Raw genomic sequence first — 23,406 nt, forward strand, 5'->3', positions numbered from 1 at the left:
CAAGCGCACTTGTAAAAAAGATACAATAGAAGTAGACGATTAATTTAAGCTACTTCTTAATGCAATACTATGTTGTGGTGTTGAGTTATTAACGTACAAAGATAAAATACTTAATTAGGTGGCCGCTTCGCTTACCCGGCCGCTTCGCTTGCCGCTCACGTTACTGAAGATGAACAACACAATCGGACTGATACCGAGTACACAGACTGGACCCAGTGCTGCCAATCATGATAAATGCCCTCTGGCAGAGAAACGGGGCGCTGAATCAAACATGAACAACACACCATCGGATAACTGCATGGTGGAAGACAACGTGCAGGCGTTTGGGCGAGTGGGACATGCCATGCTGCCCAATACAGCGGGCAATACATGAGGGCGCAAGGTGGCTTTTGGTTGACAACAAACGCAGTGGGCTGGACGCATCACCAGAATTGCAGGGCGGCGGCGGTGGTATGCCGGAAGTGTAGCCATGCGGCAGCCGTCTTCGGCGCGAGTCTCTCGATTACGTATGTATGCGGGGGAGGGGAAAAAAGCCCAATGATACCGAGCGCCTACGGCCTTGCAAGGGCATATGCAAAACATATCTCTTCTGCTGTGAAACCTTGCAACACATCCGTCCGTCCTTGCCACCAAATCTTGCATCGAGCCTCGCCCGAAAACACAAACCTCCCAAATCCCAGCCAGTGTGCTGGAGTCAGCAACGGCTGCCCGCAGCTGAGAAGAAGAAGAAGACGAAGAAAAGCAAAGTAGCATCACACCGTTTTGCCGCGTTTGCCCACCCCCCCTCCGAGCAACGTGCCTCAGGCGCGAGAGATGAAGGAGAAAATTTTCTACGCTTTCCTGTCGGCGCAGCAGCGGGGCTGAGAAATATCGCCTCTCCTAGGCCGCCTCACCTTCTGCGCTCCAGCTGGCGCCCATGTTCCCTTGAGCAATTGCTCGTCTCGCCCCTCTCCTACCAGATCCGTTCGCTGGGACCGACGCAACAATGACTCCTGGGACTGGCTGACGCCCACGTCGCGTAGTGCAATGGCAATGACGCGTAGCTGCTGGACCGTCTGCGGTGGCAAGCCGTCTCAGCTTGGATGACCATCAGCAACCTGCCGACTAGGCCAAGCCAAGCACTACCAGATAGAGTATCTACTTATATAAACTCTAGACCGCTCCTCCCTGCGTGCCTACGTAGCAGGTTCCAAGTCTTCCAAAAGAGCACGCCAGACAAGCCCGTCCAGCCAAAAGGTGAGCAAGCGCATTGAAAAAGCCGAATGCGTCGTTGGCACGCGTGGGATGCACGCAGCCACAGGTGCTGAGGCGCAAACGAACGGGCGCCGTATAAGGGGCGCGCTTATGACATGGAACGGTTTCGTGCTGACCGTGCGATAGGCTTCCTTGACGGCTTTCCGCGCGGGCGCCTTTCACGATCCCTCTTGCAGATCTCTGGTCCATTTGACATGCTTGCCCAAGCCAAACATAAGCCGGACCCTTGCTTTTGCCAAAGCGAATGACCTTCCGAGCTTGGTCACACAGAGCTAGACAACCACTCAACCACTATCACTCGGCAACCCACCGGAACTGCCCTCGTCTACTACCGATCCATAGCCCTTGATAGCCATATATACGCCATCCCATCACAAGCCCGCCCGACGGCCAAACCCGCAATCCACCGAGAACGATGCCGCCTGCGAGCTCCTCCTTCACGCCTCTCAATGTCTCGGACGACATTGTGCCAGAATGGCTGGGCTCCTTTACCTTGGCAGCGCCCCCAAATACCGACCTATGGAGAAAGCCTCCATCCGGTGATGTTTCCACGGCCCCGATACTTTACACAGCGCTGCGCAATCCTTTCATAGCCGCTGAAGTTACAGTGTCTGCTGATTGGGAGTTGGAATGGGATCAAGGGGGGTTGGTCATATTCGCGGGCACACCGCCAGGACAAATGGCGGCAAGACAAGCACAACAAGCAGCAGCAGCGGCGGCAACAACATCACCACAACCAACAACAACATCAACAACCAGCACCCTCGAGGTCCCCAATATTGCAGATATTTTGCTAGAAGACGACGACGACGACGCGACACAAGGACCTGCGACGTCATCACTGCCTCAGACGTCGATAGCCAGCAACCCTGGAAACGTGGAACCACCATCCCCCAACCCGCCTGGTACCGGACCCCAGCCAGTCGTAGTCGACAGCCGCGGACCCCCACCCGCCTACCCAGCAGTGCAAATGCCAGCCTCAAAATGGGTCAAAGTCGGCTTGGAATTCTGCAACAACGCCTGCCACGCGACGTCTGTAGTCGCAAACTCTGACGGCGCCGACTGGTCGCTTTCGGCGCTCCCAGCGCACCAGCAGCGACGCTACGACTTACGGGTCAAGATTGAGCGGATTGGCTATGCGCTTTGGGTATGGTACGAGGATGATTTGGTCGGCTGGAAAAAGTTGAGGGAGGTGACGTGGTTTTTCTGGGGCGTCGAGGATAAGGCGGTCAGGGTGGGCGTGTATGCTAGTCGTCCGGCTAACTTTGGCCTCAGCATGTTTGATGCCAGACGGACTGCGACGAATGGCGAGGCTGGCGGTGATGGGAGGTTTCAAGCAAGGAATCTGTGTGTGGATTTTGAAGGGTTGGAGATTTTTTGAAAAAAAAACCAAGCAGACGGGGTTTTCTTTCTTTCTTCCTCTTCCTCTTTCTCCTCCTTCTTTTATTGCACACTCTTAACAAATCTCTTGGGGGGGAGGTATCTCAAGTCGCAAGGATGGGTCAGTTTCCTTTCGTTTCTGTTCATCTTCATCATCCTCTTTTTTTTGTCTGTACAAATTTAATGGGACTACGATTGATACCAGTTTAAATATATACTATAACTAACTATATGTTTATTGATAAGTACAATATGAAGTTAGATTTGTCCAGTCTTGCTCTCCTTCGCTCTCCTTCACTCTCTTTGTACATGCATATCGTTGGTGTACACAAATAATCTTCTCAAACTTCCAATAACACTCCATCACCCTTCCCAGAAAATCAATCTTTTCACCGACTTAACTCCAAACAATTACATCCTAACCCAATAAGTTACTCTATTAAGCAATACTCTAGTCTCTCTACAACATACGAAATCCCTCCTACAAAGTACAAAATAAACAATCCCTTGTTTCCCTTCATCAAAGTCTCTAACTTTTCTATCTCCCATTGAGTGAACCAAAAACCAAAAAGGGATTGAGTACATGATGAAGAGACCTAACTTGGATATCTCATGGGAAGCAGGAATAATCTAAGGGATCTGTATGTTTTTCTGAGCGCCCAAAAAAAGAGAGCGATATGATAGGTTCGATACAAACTAATATCATTCGAATCTGGAAAGATGGATCTGAGGAGATGGAGAAATTTTGGTATCAGGGGCTTGTTTTTTGCATTCTGATGAAATATGTTGAGAAAGAGGAAGATGGATAATTACCGTAGTGTGCGTAGAAGAGTTTTATATACGGTGATGCACTGGAGTACCATTTTTGTTCAGAGACAGATCGATGATAAGCACATTGCAAAGCATCGATAGGAATAAATGACTTAAATGTCATATAAATTACGATTACTATCATATCTAGAAAAAAAAATCTAATTACCATCAAACACCAGCCAGCTGTCCAGACACCCCAGGCGCCTCGGATAAAGGACATAAGAGCGAGCGTCATGCAAACTAAAAAGAGATATATACATTCACGAAAAAGAGGTTTCCATACAACATTTGCTCGTTCTTTTGTCATCTTTTTCATCAAATCTTGGCCTCGGCAATGATGTAAGGACCGATAACACAGACGGCCGTCCATATCACCATTGTGCTCTCGACAATCAGTGTCCATGGGATCATGTAGAACGGAACCTCGAGTAGTCGGACATAGATGGCATAGACGGCGACGTAGAAAAAGTGGTAGACCAGCATCCAGGGATGGGTAATCAGACCGGCCAACATGCCGCTTGGCTCGGCGACGCTGGCACCGCCACGTAAAAAGTACTTGAAGCATCCCTTCTTGATGAGTTCGAGGTAGACGTTGTCTGCGGCGAAGAGCGAGTAGAGGGCCATGGCGAGAATGTTGATGACACTGGTGCCGTTCTTGCGTTGCCAGTGGAATTTGCCGAGGGCAGCGAGAACGGCCTCGGAGTCTTCGAGCGAGGGAATGTTGGCGGGGGAGAGAAGGGAAGAAAGAAGGACTACGTCGTTGAAGGCGACCGTCATGCCGCCTCCGGTAAGGGGATGGCGCATGTTCATTGCGTCGCCGAGGATGATGAGGCCGGCCTGCTTCTGCGTCGAGGGAGGCAAGAAGGAGTTTGGCATGCTACGGAGCTTGCCTTGCTCGACTGCTTTGCGGAATGCAGGCTGTACGCATTCCGGAAGGCGGGGCAGTGCTACGTTGAGCATGTGGTTCTTGATACCGCCGTTCTTGGGCGACGCCGAGGGCAAGTTCTCTGGTACATCGATGAGAATACGCGTCTCGTGGGTACCAATCTGGTAGATGAGGATTGGAGGTGCGTCGGTGAGAATGACATGGCCGTGGTTCGGGACAGGAAGTTGAGCATCAATCATCTCCAGACCCCAGAACTTGCTGCGGACCTGGGGCTGGTGAGGAATGTATTCCTTGCGGAACTTTGATGCATAGCCGTCGGCGACCAGGGTCACAGCACCAAAGAAATAGTCTTGTTCGCCGTCAGTTTGACACGATACACCTACGACCTGGTTGGTGTGGTCGCTCTTGACTAGCGACGTGACAGTCGACTCAACAACAGTAACATTGGGCGTTGCCTTTGCCTTTGCGCGGAGCTTGGAGATGAAGCGGCCGTGGTGAAAGGAGCGACCTTCGGGTGCCTTTGAGGGCGCGCCTTTAATCAGGTTGTCGGGATAGGGAATGTGGGCCTCCTCTTTGTGGTACATGACCTGATAGCCATAACAGGGAATGGCGTCAATGTCATCAAGGCAATCTATAATGTTCTGTCAGCATCCCACTTCATCATCGAAACAGACACCGCGTACCCCTCATGCCCAATTTCTCAAGGGCATTTACACCGCCAGGTTGCAGCAGCTCGCCGACAATGCGGTCAGGCTCCTTGAGACTCTTTTCCAGCAATATGACGCTTCTGCCCTGCTTGCCGAATGCGACAGCAGCAGCACAGCCCAGGATACCAGCACCGACAATGACGACATCTGCCTCGTGGTGGATGCGCCGCCTTTGTTCGCGATAGTCTGTTGTTTCTATGGCTTGGGCCGTGGGCGCAATTTGTGTCGACGAGCCTCTTTTGCGCAGCTGTGGAGAATGTGTGGCGCTGACACCAGGCGGTAGCTCGGTGAGCTTGGTGCCAGAATACATGGTGAGCATGGCTGCGATTATTATGGGCCGGGTCGAGGGCCCAGCTGAAAGCGTTGATGGTGGGTGAGGGCGGTGGAGGCTGCGATAACAAAACAAGCAAGCAAAAGTGTTGGGCTCGAGGCAGGTGATTTTGGACAGCCAAAAGCAACAGGGCTAGGTAGTAGAATAGGGTCAGAGGACGTGGTAAGAAAAAAAGTCGTAGATAATTAGAGGTAGGCAAACACGAGATGCGAGGCTCAAAAGCTGTTAGGGTCCGGCAGCTTTTACTCGTCCCTCTTGTCTTAATTCCCAGGCGTGGCGAACCCACGATCTTAAGCGTCGATGTCGACGACAGGGATCGCCCTCACCGCCTCCATGTTTCTGCCAGGGGTTACCGTCCCTGCATGCTCATTGGCCAGCGTGGCGTGAACATGGCCTCACCCGCAAAACTGACTTGGCCTCACACCATCATCGTCTTTTTAGCAGTCAGACGGTGAGTGACTAAGGAAACAAGGCTGGCAGCCTTATCAACCACTGCTGCACAACACTCATGCATATGTATCCATGGCAGAATTCTCATGTTACAAGGCTGCTGCAGTAAATCCTGTGCAGCAGGTAATCCGATTATTTATCCATACTAATACCTATTACCAACAAAAACCAACCATGGCTTGTACAAATCAGCCAACAATAAATATATAATACACAATCCGAAGAGAATATTAAACGAAACCCCCCATGTCGTGTCGTGGTGGACAAAACCCTTTTGCCTAGAAGGTAGACATAACACTCGTCACCGTATCTTTTTTTTGTCGCCTGTCCAAATCCCAAATTCCGATTTTCCCAACCGCATGAATATCCAGAGTTCAACCGTCCCAGTTGAAGAAGAAGAAAAGAAAAGCATCCTAGGTCCATCCGAGGCCCATGTTGTCTTGTGGTCACAGCTCCAGCCATGTCTTGCTATTGACGCTGGCGTGCATGTCCAGTCTCAATACGCAGTCCCGGGTTGCCTAGAAACCATAGGCGACGCCAAGGGCGTGTCGACTTCGATAATGACGGATCGTCTGTCCAGACTGTGTTGCATCGTCTCAACAGACTGCGCCGGCCCAAAGTGCGAGTTGCGGTAGTACGCCTCGTAGAATTCGCTTAGCCGCGAGTCCGTCGCCCCTGACTGCCCAGGCGCAACAAGATTCGACTGTCGACCTTGTGATTCGCCCTCGCTGATAATAGACCCCAGGATCGACGTATGCCCAGACATTGCCGTCGAAGACTCGGATAATGGCCGTTCCTTCGCCAATCTTTCCGCCTCTTGTCTTTGCATACCACTATGCTCCGATGTGTGGTACACTACCCCAAATGCGCTCAGCCCCGTGTGGCTGTTGCTGCTGTACATGCTGCTTGCATCGCTTCCTCCTTCACAGTACGGAGAGTATGCGCGCGGTTGGAGTCTGGCGGGGACAGCATACGACGAATATTGTGCAGGCTCAGAGTCTTTGGTCAAAAGTTAGGGTGGGCCCAGTATAGTATGTAACTACCAAATTGCTAAAAATACAAAAAATTCAACGCACCAGGGAGCTGGCTACCTACTCGGCTCGTGAACCTGCACGCGAGGGTATCCATTCTCAGGCGATGGCGATCGGGATTCTTTCCGCAGCGCATGGCCCGGGAGCGTAGGCAGCTGAGTGGTAGGAGGGTTGTAAGGTGATTGGCCCGAAGACGAGTCATATGCCATGGTGTCGGAAAGTCGGAAGTTGTTGTTGTCGTGCTCGTAAGAACCAAATGTCGTAGCTGGGGGATCGCGAGGAGGAGCACCTGGCGATGGAGGAACTTGAAGCGACATGTCGACCATGTGGTTGTGCCTTCCGCTGAGTTCAGCCTCCGAGGGACGGAGCTTCAAGGTTGAAGGTGGAGGACGGTGAGTGGCATCGTTGGCGGCACTGAGGTTCAGACTGAGCGTGCTGTTGTTGGTGGACTGGCCCTTCATGAGCGGCGAGCTGGCGCTGCCTCCAACCAGCGTGCTGTTGCTCATAGCTCCGGGGTGATTGCTAACGATGGATCCTGCCCTTGATGTAGGGCGCGACTGAGCAACACCAGCGTAAAAACCTGCCTCGATGGCCCGAATACCAAACAAATCTCCCTCATCCTTCTCACGTTGGTTTAGCTCGACGGTGTCCTCCTTGGGTCCAGCTTCAAGCTCGGCCTTGGTCGCCTTCTTTAACCTGTTTCCATTGTAAGCTACTGCAGAGTGTTACTTTGTTCGTTCAACGTACCTCTGTCGGTTGTATAGCACCTTGATGAATCCAGCAATGATGGTAATAAGGAGCAAACTCATAAATACGACACTGACACGGATCAGTCTTGTTTCGTTAGCCAGTGTGTACGGCAACTTACACATATTTGTATGCCAAGTCAAGGTTTCCAAACCAGTTCGCCATTGTGGTTAGGGTAGCGGACAGTGGTGTCTAAATTGGGGTATCGTAGGGAAGGTAGTCTTCTGGGGTTGGTGGTGTACGGATGGCAATCTTCAAGGTAGTGTGTTCCAGTGACCCGGTGCTCGAGGTGTGGTGACGATCCGAATTAGGACAGGATGTGCGTTCTTTCCTGATTAGTTGTAGGGTTGTTTTGTCTTGCTGTCAAACGAGTGGTGGGTGAAGATGCAGAACATGTGCAGTCGGGAAATACGCAGTATAGACAATATAGTAGTTATGAGAAGCGAAAGGACGTGTGATGGAAGCACACCAGTAATGATCGGATCGGGGAAGCAAACTCCTGAAAAACCAAAAGCTAGACGAAGGAGCGAGGAGGGAAGGGGGGATAAATGAGGGTAGTAGGTCCAGAAGGGATCGCTGTCTTCCTGGGCGATTTGGCGCCATGCGTACCTACATCCGGCGTGGGCACACATGCTTTGGGATCTAAAAGCGGAGTAAGGAACTCGGGTGTTAATGCCTGCCCGCAAAAGAGACCATCGGTCGCCAATCACCGGCAAGGCACTGCCAGGAAAAGAAGTTTCACGCATATGCGCTAAGGATATTGGCTGTGAAGTAGCCGTTACCCATGCAAAGGCAGCCTTGCCCCGAAGTCAGTGCTCCCAAGGATCCAGCAGCGCTCTTGATCGATGGCAATCTGGGCGCTCGTAAAATCCCACCTATTGGTGGTCCAGCCCGCCCAAGTTCCACCTGCACTGCACTCGCTGTCTGGGCGACTGCTTGCTTTGCTTTGCTTCACCCAGAGCCCTATGGTACTGAAGCGCCGGGAATGGCGCAACAAACGGCGGCGGGCCCAACAGATGGCATCCGCTGGCCGAGCAGCCCAACATGGACATTTGGCCCGGGCCTTGGAAGGGGGGAATAGAGGCAAAGCGATAAAGGCGTGATAATTGGCATATACTGGGCGGTCGTGTGTCGAGTAAAAATGCCGACAGGCACCAAAATAGCGGACGGTCAGGCCGCCGAGCCCGCCCCGCTTATATTTAGTGCTTGGCAGGAGAAGCCACCCGAAAGTGGCTAAGGCACGGGCGCCAGTGGCCCCTGCGTCTTTTCTTTTTGCAGTCCTAGCACACCAACACCCATGCGAAAGCCAATGCCCATGTCCATACTCGCCAGCCATCACATGCTTTTCTCAAGCCTTTCTCTCTCTCTCTCTCGTTGCTTTCACCCTATTGCGCTCTCGCCACAGCTCTTCGCACGTCTCCCCAAGTCGCCCCCACAACTGACCGCAACCTCCCGGCTCGCTCGGTAGCCATAGTGAGACTCCCGACTTCTGCCCTGTGGCCTACTCCTACTTACTAGGTGTACATTATTACATACCATGTCTACAGAGTGCAAGGTGCCTTTAACCGTTGACCCTTCCCCCATCCCACGCTATGGTTTGTGGATGCACATGATGCAAAGGGCGCAAAGCCACTACCCTGTTACAAGCCCAAATCGCTAGAGGCGTGTCGCACTACGATGCAACTGGCTCAGCGCCGCCCAAACGAAACACCTATAACTCGCTTCTGACTCTGCGTCCTCAGTCGTGCAGACTGTGCCGCTTTCGACGGCGACGGCAAAACGACGACCCACTGCGCAGCCATTCCGGGCGAGGGCCGCAGTTCCCCATGCCGCCGCCAGCGCCTCAACAGCATCATCATGACAAGTTCCTTGATGGCACGGCTAACGTGCTAGTGTATGCCAACAGGCGTCATCTGCTACCTTGGGTTTATCCGCTGTTACATTCCATGTCTACTTACTCGGATGGCACCGTGACCGCTGTGACAGGGGATACCATCGCTTGTTTACATAAGTGCTCTCGTACAGACAAGCCCGTTCCCTTGGCCAAGCTCGGGTACTGGCGCTTCTGCGGTCGTGTTCCCCTATAACCTCGTACTTGTTCGCACCAGCAACAGCGGTCGCCGGGTAGCGTGGCCCGAAGCCTCACACTGTGATTTCTTTCCATGACGCCACAACGTGGCCAATGCGATGCAGCGAGATTACAGGTTGTAATGCCATGGACTCCACGGCCTTCTCTACTGAACCTACGCCGCACGCCGCCTTTCGCTATTATTGTCTCCGGCAAACTATCAATAGACGAGAGTTTAGCGCATTTCCTAGTGAAGATCTAGTAGCAACTCTCTTTCGGCGGCATTACTAGGAAATTCGCTACCATAAACCTAACATGACTCTTGTTCGGAAAAAAACTTCTTTTGCAGGACCAGGTCAACAGTTGGCTTATTGGAGTGGTGTTGTTGGAAAAGCAGCGTGTTGTTTGTACCAGGAAGTTACCCTGCACCCTGTGGCTTTCCTCTATGGGCAGTCAGCAAACCCGTGAAGATCGACAGGGTCGTCAGCAGCTTGTCTCTTCCGCTCCTGGTTACACTTTTCTTATCTGAACGTCATGATCCCGCCTTAGGACAAGCAACTGCAAATCATTCAACAACGCCGTGAAAGCATTCGTGTATACATGCGAGGCCTGTGCCCTCTCCGTGGTTAACAGGAGCACACACCCATACCGGCTCGTCAAGTACAAGTCCAAATTACTATATCAACTACATACAACATCAAAGCATGTTTAATGATGGCTGGTGAGCAGATGAGTGTTGCCAGGCGACACTCTTATCACGTGTAAATTGAAGACATCGCTCGTCCCTTGTACTTGTTCTGAGACTCTTGGCAGGCACTCGCGATGTATGCCGTCATAGGGCTTGCAACTAGCGGCTGACATCGACCGCACGCCACATCCGCCCCCGCATTAACTCAGCTCCGCAACCCCCATCATGGCTTCAGTCAACAGTGCACCGAGGAAGCCGAAGATCGTTAAGATTGAGCCGCTGGAAAACAAGGACGCAAAGTGGGCTACATTCATCAAGTGCGTAGCTGAATTGTCGTCCTTGGCGCACTGGCATTGAATTTTTTCCATAGGACTACCTACACTGATCCCGAAGGCGTCGAGCGCACTTGGGAGTCTGGCGAGCGCCTTACGCGACCCAAGGGTATGGATATTGACGGCGTCGGTGTTGCAGCCATTCTTCAAGATCCTGCAAAGCCAAACGACGAACCGCGCATCGTCCTCCAAAAGCAATGGCGTCCGCCAGTCAATGCCACTGTCATCGAAGTTCCAGCCGGTCTCATGGATCCTGGTGAGAGTGCTGAAATGTGTGCGCTTCGCGAGCTCAAAGAAGAGACGGGCTATGTTGGTGAACTAATCGAAGACCAAACCGTAAGTCATGTTTCTCGCCTACTGACGGGAAGACATGCTGATCTTCTATCCCCCCTCGCTAGTTTCGAATCAGCCCTATCATGTTCAATGGTAAGTCGTATATAGCCGGATCACCCAAGTCGATGCACTGGCATCCTTGCTGTATTTCCCACCTTAAGACTCAACATGAGGACGATTATACAAGGGAGCTATTCGTGCCGTTCCGCGTCTCCACTAACTGATCACCCACACAGATCCGGGTTTTTGCAATACCAACTTGAGAATGATCCACGTTACTGTCGATTTGTCTCTTCCAGAGAATCGCAATCCGCAGCCAAGCCTCGAGGATAACGAATTCATTGAAACATTCTCGGTTCCACTGAAAAGCCTATGGGATGAGTGCATTGCTCTCGAGAAAGAAGGGTATGCCATCGATGCAAGAGTGGGCACTTTGGCGGAAGGAATAGAGTTTGCGAAGCGATGGAAGTTCGCATAGTCCAATATACAGCCAGGGATCTGGGGTAAGATGAACCTTTGGTACGCGCAGGGGTACCGTGGTTCAACTTTCGATATGACATGTGTCTAGCGGAAGAGCCCGCCTGTATATATGCATGTGATACTGCACATCCGAAACACCAGAACATGGGCAGCTACTGGTAAGGTGCTCATTTCCCATTGCTAACTCGGATAATTCTGACTGGTCGTACAACGGTGACTAGTTACTTAGGAAACTCTAAAAAGATTCAGCATCATTTCCTGGCACACAATCTTTTTCCAGCTGAGTTTCTGTATCATATCCACGGCTGTATCCTTGGCAGAATGTCTTTCTCCGTTAAGTTATAGCACTGCACCGCAGCTCTCAAACGCGCGTGCGTCAACTCGAGGAGGCTTTTGCGCAATGCGCATCTTATGCTTCGTGACCATCAGTTCCAAGCTCCAGATACGGATTGCAGTCCTTCCAACTATACATTAATCCTAAGCAGAACGCTTGAATAACCTTAAGACAGATCCTTTGTCCTCTGTGGCCCCATTTGCCTTGTCCCTCTGATCCGTACGCCTCGCTCTTGCTATACTGTCCACCAGCGCCTTGACCACCTCCTCTACTTCACCCCGCTCGCTCGCAGTGATTTCGAAATGCTTCGAGCCCTGGCTACTTGCCCATTGTTCCGCCATGTTTTTATCCACTTGACGTTTCGATGCATCCTCACCAACGATTACGTCGCGCTTGTTGCCAACAAGCACGCATCCAAAGCGCTTTTTAGTCACATGACCATTTACCTCTTTAGTACTAATATCGTCTCGACATGTCCAAGCATGAACATAGAACTCATGGGTTACGCTGGCAAAAGACAAGCTGCAAGTAATGTCGTATAGCAGGACTATACCGTCTGCGAGGCGGAGATATTCATCGACTATCGTGCGGTACGAGGATGCGATGGGTCCTGTGAGATCCAAGTCTATAAAAGAGAGGGTGAAGGAAGCACCCGAGTGCGAGATGCGCCGGGATAAGGGCATGGACGAGATAGCGGAGTGGGAGATGAAATGTGTGCCTTCGAGGAACTGGTATGGACAAATCAAAAAAAAACAATCATCGAGAGAGGGAGAAGAAGGTTGCGCGGGCAATAGGTCACGTGCTGTGGTGTTGGACAAGAAAAGGGTGATGGTTTACCATGTCGACGAAACATGTCTTGCCCACCTGCGAATGGCCAAGCACGACGATGCGAAGTGACTCGGACTTTTTCGAGCGCAACATTATGAAGGAAATGGGGCTTGATTGGAGTGGGATGGTAAGGGTATGTGATGGACAAGGCTGTTGTTGGCATGAGAATGACCGATGTTATAGTGATTGTCAAGGTGCGGAAGTAGGCGCTAAACTGCATTGGAAACATCACTAATGATTTTACCAATACAACCATAGCCGGTCCATTTCTAGGATTTTGCACTAGAAAGAATAAAGCAATGTAGATGTAGATTTGGTGTACATCTTTGGTTAGCTATGAGTATTGGGTTGGAAGGCTCTAACAACGGTTGTGGAACCAAGTATCAGCACTAGGTAAGGAAGTAGATGTCCAAGACTAGGGCATTACATGAATACGACCTATACACTGTAACATGTTTATAAAAGTCTTGTGTATTAATCTCTTGTCCCTGTATTGAGGCGCCACGCTATAGTGAAGACGAAGAAATAGAGGTCTGGATAGACACCAAAAGATCAACTAACGGGTCTGGCAATTCCAATAAAGCGCTTGCTTTTAGAGCTTCGTTCCTATACTACAACTACTCCTTTAGACACGATGAAGACCTTTGCCCTGGTTACAATCACAGCACTTGCTGCTCTCGTCTCTGCGCACCCAGCACAGCCTGCTGTACTCGACTCGAGACAAATACCCGTACCATCGCCGGAAGGATGTGGGACATGCTATCACGCCAGCATCTCTCTGCCCTTCAAGTGTGGGCCTGGAAGGTCTGAACAGATCTATGTAAGTAGTATTTCGTAGGGAAAAGAAGAAGGCATATGTGAGATCGGGCATGGGAGATGAGACGGCATTGCGGGTAGAGGTTCGCACGCTAACTTTGAACCTACAGGGCTCTTGTAAAGCGTGCTGTAAGAACTAGGGCTTTTCTAGGCGCAGTGTTGCGGGTGGAGTAGAGGGGGTATGGGACGGATGGTGGTTGTCAAGATGGGAGGGAAATGTTTGATAGGGCTAAGTTGTATATGAGAGGGAAAAAATATGAAAAAAAAATCGATAAATTTTCAGCATCTCTGAGAATTTCGATTATGTATCGAAGTCCCAAATATGTATGGATTGGACGGGTTTGTTTCCTCGGAGGGGTGGCCCAGGAATTGGCCGATTGCCAATGGAGAATAGTACTGGGCGCAGCAAGCTGCGACGACGCGAAACAGTAGGGGCGGTCTTATTGTGAGGCTTTCCGCGTCCAACATGACGGAGTCTGCCACACTGCCCCTGGCGCATCTGGCCACTATTCTCTTGTTCGCTCGAGCACTGTCGCCACTCACTTACATACCACTACATTGGCTCGGGGGTACAAGCGGTGAAGAATTTAGAACCGCGAATCCGAGGTGCAAACCATTCATTGGCTTTGCTTCCACCACCAACACACACGCACTACAAGACAAGCAACACAGCGCAGGCGCCGTCTCTTGCATATAACAGTGTCGTGATCCACTGTGTCGCGTAACGCCGTGAACGACGTATCAAGAAAGAACATTACCAGACGTATACAGCGACACGTCGCACACCCACCGGCCCTATGACGTACCGCGACCACAACCTACATGCATACCCGCCCACCCGGCCACGGCCCCTCATCGAGCAAATACCAGACTATCGTGAAGACCTCGATGTATCAGACGAGGAAGACGGATTCTACCAACGCGAAGACGACTTCTTCCTCCCACCGAAGGTCCAGGCCGCCATCCTCCGCACAACCGATCGCATCCCCCGGAGAATCAAGCGCCACTGTGCCGCATATATTTTCGTCTTTTTCCTGGCCATTGCCAGTTGGTGGACATACTTTGGCCCGCGTCGCGCTGCATTTGTCCAGGAACTGCATCTGATGGACCACGCGCCAACCATGAGCTACGGCAGCCAGGTGCGCCCCGAGTTCAAGGGCATGATCCAGGTTACGGACATGGACGAGCAGCATTTGCCCAAGGAGAATAAGCGCCTCATCTTCATCGGCGATGTCCACGGCTGCCGCGCCGAGCTCGAGCATCTCCTCAACAAGGTCGCCTTTGACCAGTCGCGCGACCACATCGTCATGACGGGCGACATGATCGCAAAGGGCCCAGACTCTGCCGGCGTCATCAAACTCGCCCGCAAGTACGGCGCCTCATGCGTACGCGGAAACTGGGAAGACAAACTGCTCCTCTCCATTGCCGAAGCCCAAGACCGCCACGTCCTCGTCATGCCCACATCCGACTCGGACGACTCGTCAAAACTCGACTTTGTCGGCGCACCCACCGCCTCCCAGGGTAACGCCAAGCTGCGTAAACTCGCAAAGCAATTCTCCAAAAAAGACATCGACTACCTCCGCCAGTGTCCCGTTATCCTCCGCGTCGGCACCGTACCCACCCTCGGCTCCCTCGTCACCGTGCACGCGGGCCTCGTCCCCGACATCCCGCTCGAGCATCAAGACCCCTTCCACGTCATGAACATGCGCAGCATCGACCTCAAAACGAGAATTCCATCCTCCAAGCACAATGGCACCCCCTGGGAAAAATTCTGGAACCATCGCCAGCAGAAACTAAAGGCTAAAGAACGTACCACGGCGGTTTATGGCCATAATAGGAAGAAGGGACTTAATGTCCATGAGTACTCGTTTGGCCTCGATACCGGGTGTGTTAGTGGCGGCAAGCTTACGGCGCTTGTGGTGGATGGGGAGGGGAAGCCGGAGATTGTACAGGTCAAGTGTGGGGTTGAGGGGGGTTATGGGAGTGAGTAGGGTTTAATCAGGTGTCAACTTACTCGGACTTTTATGTTGGGGTAAATACTGTTTGCATCTTTATGGCGTTTTTTTTGGTTTTTTGTACGATAGTTGGATAGATGAGTGGGTTATGTTGTAAGCCATTTTTACACGCAGGTATGTGACCGACTTCATTTGTCGGTGTTGAGTAATTTTGGATAGCATAGTGTTGTAGACTGTTTGTTACCATCAAAGCAAAAATAAAGAAACCATGTCTATCTCGTTTCTCCGTGTAGAGTGACAGTAGTGGAAGATAAGCTAAAAGTACTGCGAGGATTTGAAAGGGATGTTGAATGGTGGATTTATGTGAAGTAGGTGTGGGCATCTGATGGACGATGGATATCGAAGTGTATTGTGTGTAAAACGGATACGGGTTCCGGGTACTAGCATTCTAGAAGCAATAATTCCACGGCAGAAACTAATAGCTCTATGGATTTTATTTTTTTCAAAAAAATCACTTGGTTACGTTTTCTTCACCCCATCAGCTGCAATATCGTGAAAGTAGTTCAAGTAAGTGTTTCCTGTATAAATAACTGACTTGTTTATTTTTATCTCTATTTACTATATAGCGTATAGGATTGATTATCTGAGAAAATAATAGTGTACCACACCCTAACCCGATTTCGAGTTTTCAGAGATGTGCTAGTAATGATGGGGATCGTGTTTCTAGGTCTGAGCTGGATTAATGAGGCTCTATGTTGGGATAGTGATTGTTCTAGCTTAATATTTAGAGCAGCTTGGATGCATGGCAATCGGCGACTGGAGTGTTCGGTAGTTATGGCGGTGGGTAGCTGGAGCGAGCGGATTAGTTGGGTTGGCTAGCAGCCACAGTAGTTGGTGGTTAGAATGGTTTATTAGTGAGTGTAGGGTCTTGTTACAAAGGAGACAATTGGTTGTATATGTTGAGATGGGGCCCCAGAATTTCACGGAGTGGGCGATTCGTGTTTATTTTTCATCGCTAAGATTGTATGAAGAATGGATTCGAAATGAGGTGAGCTCCTCTGTTTTAGAGAGAGGGGGATGCAAGACAGGATAAGATAGTGTACGAGATACTAAATGTATAGATACAAGCAAGACCAAAAAGAAGATTGTTGTTGTCGTTGGCTTCAAGTCCCATCCCAAAATATTCCTTGGAACATGTGGACGGTCCAAGCCCAGGATTGACAGTGGCAAGACACCGCCTAGTTTGCCTATCTGTAGAGATCATGCACCAGATACTGGTATACCAAATTATGAACTGCTATTGTTTCAAGTTAACATTAAGATAATGCATCAATCGCAAATCAAGTCGAAATGATCCAAGCAATAGAGTTGACATTTCCTAGAAACAGCAGTGTCTTGCTATAGCTACCCCGCTGTCTAAGTAGCTGTTGTATCTGAAGGGACACATAAATCTTGAAAAACTCTGTGGCGGAAACCTCTATATGCAATAAATGGGGCAATGGAGAGATATAAAGATACAAGTAAGATCAAATATTTATAAATGTAGACATAACCACCCGCAGATCACTGAATTTAATTAAGCCCATGGACCTGAATAGCATTATGAGATACTATTACATGACAAACAGTGCGTGTTTCTCCATTCTCTGCTGTGCAGATCCAGGAGGCAAAGCAAGCAATTTCAAGGGCCTTATGACAACACTGCAAAACTTCAAGATTACCCGAACCGGCTCATATGATAGATCTGTCACCACTGCCGGGAACGAAGAAATAGGGCAGTCAGAGGAGGTATATACATATCCTTACACCTCTCCTTGAGGAAGGAGTGAGAGAAAAGTGAGAAGCACTTCTGTGCAATATAGTTTCTGTCTTAAAGAACACAATGGACACCCACAAGCAAACTATGATAAGAACTTGTAGAGGTAAACACAAGAATACAGAGCATTCCTGCCAAAATGAAGAGCTGTCTTAAGAGAATTATGTCCTGCAACACTGAGAACTCAAGTCTCGTGCAAGGCAGCTCAATGGACTCTCCTGAAGCACTGTCAGCACGGTACAGGCTCAATCATATGATCAAGTGTATCTCCTTTCATCAAAAGATCTGTTAGTTAATGGAAGCACCGTCACAACACACTTGCATCGTTATTCTAATTTCTCATTGCAAAAGTCTGCTTGTAGATGAGCCAGTAAACAAACCTCCACACCACCACTTCCACTCATAACAAAGCAAAGTCGGAGAAGAGAACAAGCTCGGATTCCCAAACAAGCTCGCCTCCGATCGATGCGCGTATTTCCAGCAATACGTCAGCGGCTGATACTCCACACTCAACTACACAGTCATCATTCATGCAATCAAGCCTTCTTCACGTCTTGTCCCGTTCTCTCCATCTCACCTCCACCGTATACGCACCGCTTGCGCCATATACTTACAGTCGTACACCGAACATACGCCCTCCCCATGTACCTTGCCAAAAGCCTCATCACTGTTACACGCTACAAAAGTCAAAAGCCGCCCCACAAACGCGGTTCGGCACAAACCGGATTACCCGGGATTCATCCTTTTTGCTTTTCTCCCAAACACGATAGGGAGCTTATGTAGCTAGCTGTGGCTAGGCAACACGGTTCGACTGACGTGAGCGCGGGAACAAGACCCCGCAGAGTAAGTGAAAGCAGGGGATCTGCACCGTGGGTTCTATGTTTTGCAGTAGATAATGAGGGGGGTACTTTGTGGTCGTCGGCTGGGATTGGGGGGGGATGGGAACGTGGTAAGAAGGGGGGTTGAATGTTGTACTACGTACTTAGTATTTTCAATAAAGTTTGATGGGAGCGGCAATCATGTGCCGTGGTTTTTTTGGTGGAAGATCTGCGCTTTGGGGTGACTTGGCGTACATACTGGCGGGGACAACTTGGGCTGCATACGAGTGGAGACTGGGAAATATTGAAAGAGATTCAACTGGATTGGATGAATTTTGGTGTGGTTGTACAATAGTATTAACGTAGATTAATAATTAGACATGGGGTAGTTTGCACTCGGCCATCTAGGTTTTTCACCTTGTCATGCTGATCTAAAGGCTGGATCCAGCTTGAGTTGCTCCCGGGAACTGCTTTTGCAGAGCATCCCAAAGCGGCTCACCGCCCTCAGTCAGATCCTTCCAGGCGGGACAGGACAAACTCAATAGTGGTTGTGCAAGCGTGTCGGTCACTAGCCTAATCGGAACATCGAGCGTCGAGAGGAGTCCAGAGAGCGAATTAGGTAAAAAGGTCTTGAGCACCTCGAATACGAAGCAGAGGAGGTTGTTGTTCTCCAATAATGTCGTGAGGTTGACCACGCCGCTGGAAATGTCACCGAGATCGACGCCAGTGAATGAATTCACCTTGCCAGTATTACCGCCAATGCTGCAGCCAAGTGTTAGGTACTGATGAGTAGACTTGCAGAGCGGAATATCATGTGCACGTACCTGCCAAGAACGGGGTATTTCAAGACCCAGCTGACAATGTCCAAGTTAAGTGGGACCAAACCATATTCGATTGTCCTGCGGTACCAGTTGTTGGGAATGGTCTCGTGTCCCTTGCGGTATTCAAAAGTTCCATTGTCCTTCTTGAAAACACCAAAGAAGCTTCGAAAAACCTCTTGGGTCAAAATGCCATCGGGATGCTCGGCTGTGTGGTTGGATAGGAGGCGGCCAAGGAAGAAGTAACCGGCGTTGCGACTGACCATGCCACTGACAGGACCATAGTAGAAGTTTGGGTTGGTTTGGACGCTTTGCACCCAGCGACGAGCAGCTTGATTGGCGAGTAGATCCATGGAGAGCACACCATTTTTGTCAGCACGGTCGTGGAAGTCCATGAACAAGGTCATGTTCATGGTCGCGGCATCGCCCGTGACATAGAGATCATTGCGTGTGAGCGACGAGTCCGACTCGAGCCAGTTATGGGAACCCGAAAGACCTCGAGGCTTGCCTAGTAACGCCAAGAGCATGAGTGATTGTTGTTTTACATTGTAGTTTGAAGATACGATGACATACCCAAAAGTCCAATTAGGTTGCCCAATAGGTTTTGCCCCACGAGTCCAGTGGGTGGACCTCCGATGGAGAAACCAGGATTTAGCGACAGTGGGTTGCCGGTCCAAACAGTTCCCATGATACCAAGAATGAGAGAGAGTTCTAAACCCATACCCATGACTATAATATCAAAAGGTTAGAAAATTATTCCATCCCCGAGTTATATGCGATTGGCGAAACAGACCTTGGTTGATGGCGGTAACGACTTCTGCGAAACTAGTGATACCAGTGCGAGAAATGTAGCCATGGTTTGCCAGGGCGTTCAGTCCAGGGCAAGGTCCGCGCTGGTCGGTGGACTTGGGAGGCTGAAATGCATGTCTTCCAGAAACATCAATGGGTTTGGTGATGTCAATGATGAACCTTTTCTCCTTTTGGTAGTCTTCTACCGACCGGATTGCTGCATTTAGCTTCTCCGGCGTTAGGCCATGCAGGCGGCGGTGGTCAAGAGAAGGAAAAGCGTTAACGACACTTTGCCCCAGCGAAAGAGTGAGAAGAGCAGTTGAGAGTTTCATAATGAGCGACTAAAAGTTGATAAAGAAAAAAAATCACTTGAACGGGTGTTTGGGAATTTAGAATTAATCTGAGATGAATGATTGAAAATCAGTCGCTATTAGCCAGTAGGCAATGGGCAATTAGTGATTCAACGTCAGTCCCCAAGGGTGCCCGGTGGGGAAAGATCTGTGGGGCGTTATGCGAGCGGCGGGATCCGGATACATAAAATCCGCAAGGTACCTACTCAGTATCTTGTCAGCGGGCTCGGTGTGTCGGTGTGACCTTGCGACCAAAGCAGTACATCGCATGGCTGGGCAGGAAATGAATGGGGGCGAATCCTCATTTCCACAAGTCCCAAGACTGTGGGGAAACCGTTGAGTAGTCTTATGCACGAAGAGGATACCTTTGGGTTCTCGGACCGTTTCCTTTTGGGATATAGCTTGTGGGTGTTTTCTGAAAGCAAGAAAGATCAACATCTGCCGCCGTGAAACAGAGCAATATCTACGGTTTCGGCTCGAATTGCATGTTCGTAAGACGGAACCAATTTTCTGATTTCCTTGCAAGAAACGTGTAGAGAAAGATCGACAGTGGTAGCCTACCAAAAAAGTGCAAGCATCAATTAAACGGCCCGTTTAACGACAGCTAGTCAGCCCCACCAAACCCGTGCTGTCAAACCCGATTCGGCGTTTAGACCCGGTCAGCCGCCTGTCCCTACGCTCGGGTACAAACTGAAACAGATCAGTCTTGTTGCTACCACAAAAAGAGTAATTCCAGGAGAGGAGGCCTCAAGGCACTGACCCATATGCCAAGCAACATCTGGGGCAGAATACGAGCACCCAACGCCTTCTGGAAGCACCGACCGCAGTGGACATGAGAAAAAAAAAAGGACTAGTAAAACTCCCGTATCCACAATTTCAAATCTGGAACTGATACGCACGATAGGGATTTGCAAGTTACAAAAGCGGAACTGGCAAAGGGGGGTGAGTGTATCCCTTTGTACCCCCTTGGTCTGCGCTGTGGGATATCTCACGATGACGCACACCGACTTGGAAACTCAGGCGAAGATCCACTAACAGGCTGGTACCTGGAAGCCGGGGATGTCCCTGAACCGGGTTACATTCCTATTCCCCAGCTGCAAGTAGGAGTTTTTGTAAAATGGGGGGGGGGTGGTGGTATACAGACAAGGTTCTTAGTCAGTCTTGCTTCCTGGGCTGGCACGGTAGCTTGGTGACGCACTATCACCCGTGTCTGCGCCGCCTTGCTATCACGCACATCCGAGTTAGGCGCGAGAGTAAGACGGCAATTCTCGACCCCTCGCTTTGTCATGCCACAGTCATGGTCGGCGACTTGGACATTGTTCTTGTATCTGTTGAGGACATTGCTACATGGTAAGGGTGGATGACGCGTCTGAGTGAGTGAGGTACGCAAAAGACATGTATGTGTGTCTAGTAGAATAGAATAGAATTGCTTAATTCGTGTATGTATTAACTAATAGCCATGAGTGTAACGTAGAATAGGTATATGATGCTTTTTCTAACAAAAAAAGAAAACAGATATGGCCGCCCATGTGATTCTAAGAATTCCAAGATCCCAAACGCCATACATGGCTAACCGGAGCCTTTTCCGCTTCTGAACATGCGCCATGGTATTGCAACAAAACTAACTCAAACATGCTCCTTTCCGGTCATTGGCCAGTTCCAATCCTGTGGGCGGTCATTAGGATGCGAGGTACTGTTATGATCAACATCGACCTCGTGCGTTTGTGTGATCCAAGTGTTGGACTCTTTGCGGGAATGTGGTTGGGCTTCCTTGGTGAGATGTGCGCGATCGCTGCTGTCAATATCAGACAGCGGAATAAAATTGTCATCTTTCGTAATCCCCTTTATTGAGACCCTGCCCAATTTGCTGGGGGTAGTGGAAGAAGTTGCGTGGGAACCGCCGCTCTTGTCTGTCGAGTTCTTGCTTGCCTTGACGGTTGTCTTCATCTTTGGCCATAGCTTGCCAATCAGGAATCGATGGGCAGGCATGCATCCACAGACAATAGACACATCAATCTCAATCAAACTCCAGAGTCCAGCGTCGACGTAGTTCCAGGTAATGTTTTGTGTGTTGGCGAAATGGATAAGCGAGTACAAGCGGACAGCGGAGACCACAATGACGAAGATACCAACGCCAAACATGCTCATGACCATGAGCTTTTTCTTAAGGCCCATGTTCAGTCCAGCCAAATGCTTCATTGGGAGAGCCATGACGATTGCATCCAACAGGATGTTGATGGCAGCTGCAATCCAACCCTGAAGATGGATGTCGTTGCATGTACCTTTGTGTAGTCCATCCCACTGTGTCCAGGCCATGCTGATAGGCGTACATTGGAAGAGAGTAGCGAAGAAGAAAGCAACGGTATATGCAGCCGACAGACCCATGACACTGTAGACGATCATCTTGAACTTTTTATCTGGAAAGACGCGCAGGTAGAAGAAGAGAATGGAGATCTTGGAAATACCAAGAGCTGTCACGTAAAAAATCTCTCCGTAGAAGTAGTATCTGAGGACATTGGTGATTTGGTAATCCTTCAACGTCCAGATATCTCGACCAAGACCGTTATCTACCACTGGAGAAAAATGTTAGCAAGTTTGCTTGGCTTGTAGAGAAAAACCGAGTTCTTACAGTTTTTGATAAACACGGTAGGAGGAATTGCGAGCGCAAGCACAACGGCCATGGTGGCATCGTCCCATGACACCTGACGACCACCTTTACCGATACTGGCCGCCATTCTGAGAATGTAGGATACTATAGCGATTCCACATCCGACAAGGCCACCGACGATGAATCTCTTGCCGTTGTAGCGTTCAGGGACGCCACAGCCTTTGCTGCTGACATTCTTTGTTTCTATCACTACTGTCAGTGTCCGAACGCGTCAATTGTCAATGACTGGGTCATCTTACGCAGAAGTTCGTATTTGGTACATGTTTTCGCGGCACATAGACCAACAGCAGCATTGAGAGCCTTATTTGTGCATAAGCACGCCGAAGTGAGATCTGTCGCGCAGGATGATGTGGGGATGACCTCGATAAAACAAGCCAACTACACTCGTGTGTTAGACGCGAGAACTAATCATATGACATCAGGATGAACATACCGCACACTTAGGCATACTTTCTGCCAGAGTCGCCAGTGGGTTTTGTGCTTGGACGCCAGCTGCGAAAGCTGCAAGCCCTAGCAGAATGTTTCCAAACTTCATGGCGAGGTGGAAGGTGTGCCTTGCCAAAATGCAAAGCAAGAAAAAGTATTATTGGTGCAAAGAGAAAAAAAGATGATTGGCGTAGTGTCGGAAGCCACGCTGATGATCAGGGTCCCGGAGGTAGGTACATGTACGAATATAAATCTGCAGTGAGCCTTGTCCGGTTGACTTGCTGAGAA

General features: G+C 50.1%; 11 protein-coding genes across 11 annotated transcripts; 5 read left to right on the top strand and 6 right to left on the bottom strand.

The window, feature by feature from the left end:
* Nucleotides 1-1,669: 1,669 nt before the first annotated feature.
* On the top strand, nt 1,670-2,635 carry COCCADRAFT_103278 (uncharacterized protein; the record flags this gene model as incomplete). Its single annotated transcript, XM_007716815.1, has 2 exons — nt 1,670-2,023; nt 2,174-2,635. 2 exons carry the CDS (start codon nt 1,670-1,672, stop codon nt 2,633-2,635), a joined length of 816 nt encoding a protein of 271 aa, XP_007715005.1.
* A 1,127-nt stretch (nt 2,636-3,762) lies between these two features.
* On the bottom strand, nt 3,763-5,359 carry COCCADRAFT_7296 (uncharacterized protein; the record flags this gene model as incomplete). Its single annotated transcript, XM_007716807.1, has 2 exons — nt 3,763-4,964; nt 5,017-5,359. 2 exons carry the CDS (start codon nt 5,357-5,359, stop codon nt 3,763-3,765), a joined length of 1,545 nt encoding a protein of 514 aa, XP_007714997.1.
* Nucleotides 5,360-6,317: 958 nt separating this feature from the next.
* Nucleotides 6,318-7,764, bottom strand: COCCADRAFT_103243 (uncharacterized protein; the record flags this gene model as incomplete). Its single annotated transcript, XM_007716816.1, has 4 exons — nt 6,318-6,820; nt 6,917-7,548; nt 7,600-7,671; nt 7,721-7,764. 4 exons carry the CDS (start codon nt 7,762-7,764, stop codon nt 6,318-6,320), a joined length of 1,251 nt encoding a protein of 416 aa, XP_007715006.1.
* Nucleotides 7,765-8,147: 383 nt separating this feature from the next.
* COCCADRAFT_103256 (uncharacterized protein) lies at nt 8,148-8,354 on the top strand (the record flags this gene model as incomplete). The annotated part of the gene is made up of 1 exon (XM_007716817.1): nt 8,148-8,354. The coding sequence occupies one exon, from the start codon at nt 8,148-8,150 to the stop codon at nt 8,352-8,354; it is 207 nt and encodes a 68-aa protein (XP_007715007.1).
* A 2,226-nt stretch (nt 8,355-10,580) lies between these two features.
* COCCADRAFT_103272 (uncharacterized protein) lies at nt 10,581-11,498 on the top strand (the record flags this gene model as incomplete). Its single annotated transcript, XM_007716818.1, has 4 exons — nt 10,581-10,672; nt 10,726-11,023; nt 11,086-11,113; nt 11,257-11,498. The coding sequence occupies 4 exons, from the start codon at nt 10,581-10,583 to the stop codon at nt 11,496-11,498; spliced, it is 660 nt and encodes a 219-aa protein (XP_007715008.1).
* Nucleotides 11,499-11,977: 479 nt separating this feature from the next.
* On the bottom strand, nt 11,978-12,755 carry COCCADRAFT_39111 (uncharacterized protein; the record flags this gene model as incomplete). Its single annotated transcript, XM_007716819.1, has 2 exons — nt 11,978-12,562; nt 12,672-12,755. 2 exons carry the CDS (start codon nt 12,753-12,755, stop codon nt 11,978-11,980), a joined length of 669 nt encoding a protein of 222 aa, XP_007715009.1.
* Nucleotides 12,756-13,296: 541 nt separating this feature from the next.
* On the top strand, nt 13,297-13,618 carry COCCADRAFT_103297 (uncharacterized protein; the record flags this gene model as incomplete). Its single annotated transcript, XM_007716820.1, has 2 exons — nt 13,297-13,482; nt 13,589-13,618. 2 exons carry the CDS (start codon nt 13,297-13,299, stop codon nt 13,616-13,618), a joined length of 216 nt encoding a protein of 71 aa, XP_007715010.1.
* Nucleotides 13,619-14,275: 657 nt separating this feature from the next.
* COCCADRAFT_103294 (uncharacterized protein) lies at nt 14,276-15,469 on the top strand (the record flags this gene model as incomplete). The annotated part of the gene is made up of 1 exon (XM_007716821.1): nt 14,276-15,469. One exon carries the CDS (start codon nt 14,276-14,278, stop codon nt 15,467-15,469), a length of 1,194 nt encoding a protein of 397 aa, XP_007715011.1.
* Nucleotides 15,470-17,986: 2,517 nt separating this feature from the next.
* COCCADRAFT_103237 (uncharacterized protein) lies at nt 17,987-18,139 on the bottom strand (the record flags this gene model as incomplete). The annotated part of the gene is made up of 1 exon (XM_007716822.1): nt 17,987-18,139. A coding segment is annotated over one exon (153 nt), but the record flags the coding sequence as incomplete, so codon positions are not given.
* A 359-nt stretch (nt 18,140-18,498) lies between these two features.
* COCCADRAFT_39114 (uncharacterized protein) lies at nt 18,499-20,006 on the bottom strand (the record flags this gene model as incomplete). The annotated part of the gene is made up of 4 exons (XM_007716823.1): nt 18,499-18,829; nt 18,892-19,393; nt 19,459-19,614; nt 19,679-20,006. 4 exons carry the CDS (start codon nt 20,004-20,006, stop codon nt 18,499-18,501), a joined length of 1,317 nt encoding a protein of 438 aa, XP_007715013.1.
* A 1,644-nt stretch (nt 20,007-21,650) lies between these two features.
* COCCADRAFT_103226 (uncharacterized protein) lies at nt 21,651-23,227 on the bottom strand (the record flags this gene model as incomplete). Its single annotated transcript, XM_007716824.1, has 4 exons — nt 21,651-22,597; nt 22,654-22,875; nt 22,932-23,070; nt 23,126-23,227. The coding sequence occupies 4 exons, from the start codon at nt 23,225-23,227 to the stop codon at nt 21,651-21,653; spliced, it is 1,410 nt and encodes a 469-aa protein (XP_007715014.1).
* Nucleotides 23,228-23,406: the final 179 nt, after the last annotated feature.

Source organism: Bipolaris zeicola, assembly GCF_000523435.1.
Source record: "Bipolaris zeicola 26-R-13 unplaced genomic scaffold scaffold_154, whole genome shotgun sequence".
Taxonomy (NCBI): Eukaryota; Fungi; Ascomycota; class Dothideomycetes; order Pleosporales; family Pleosporaceae; genus Bipolaris; species Bipolaris zeicola.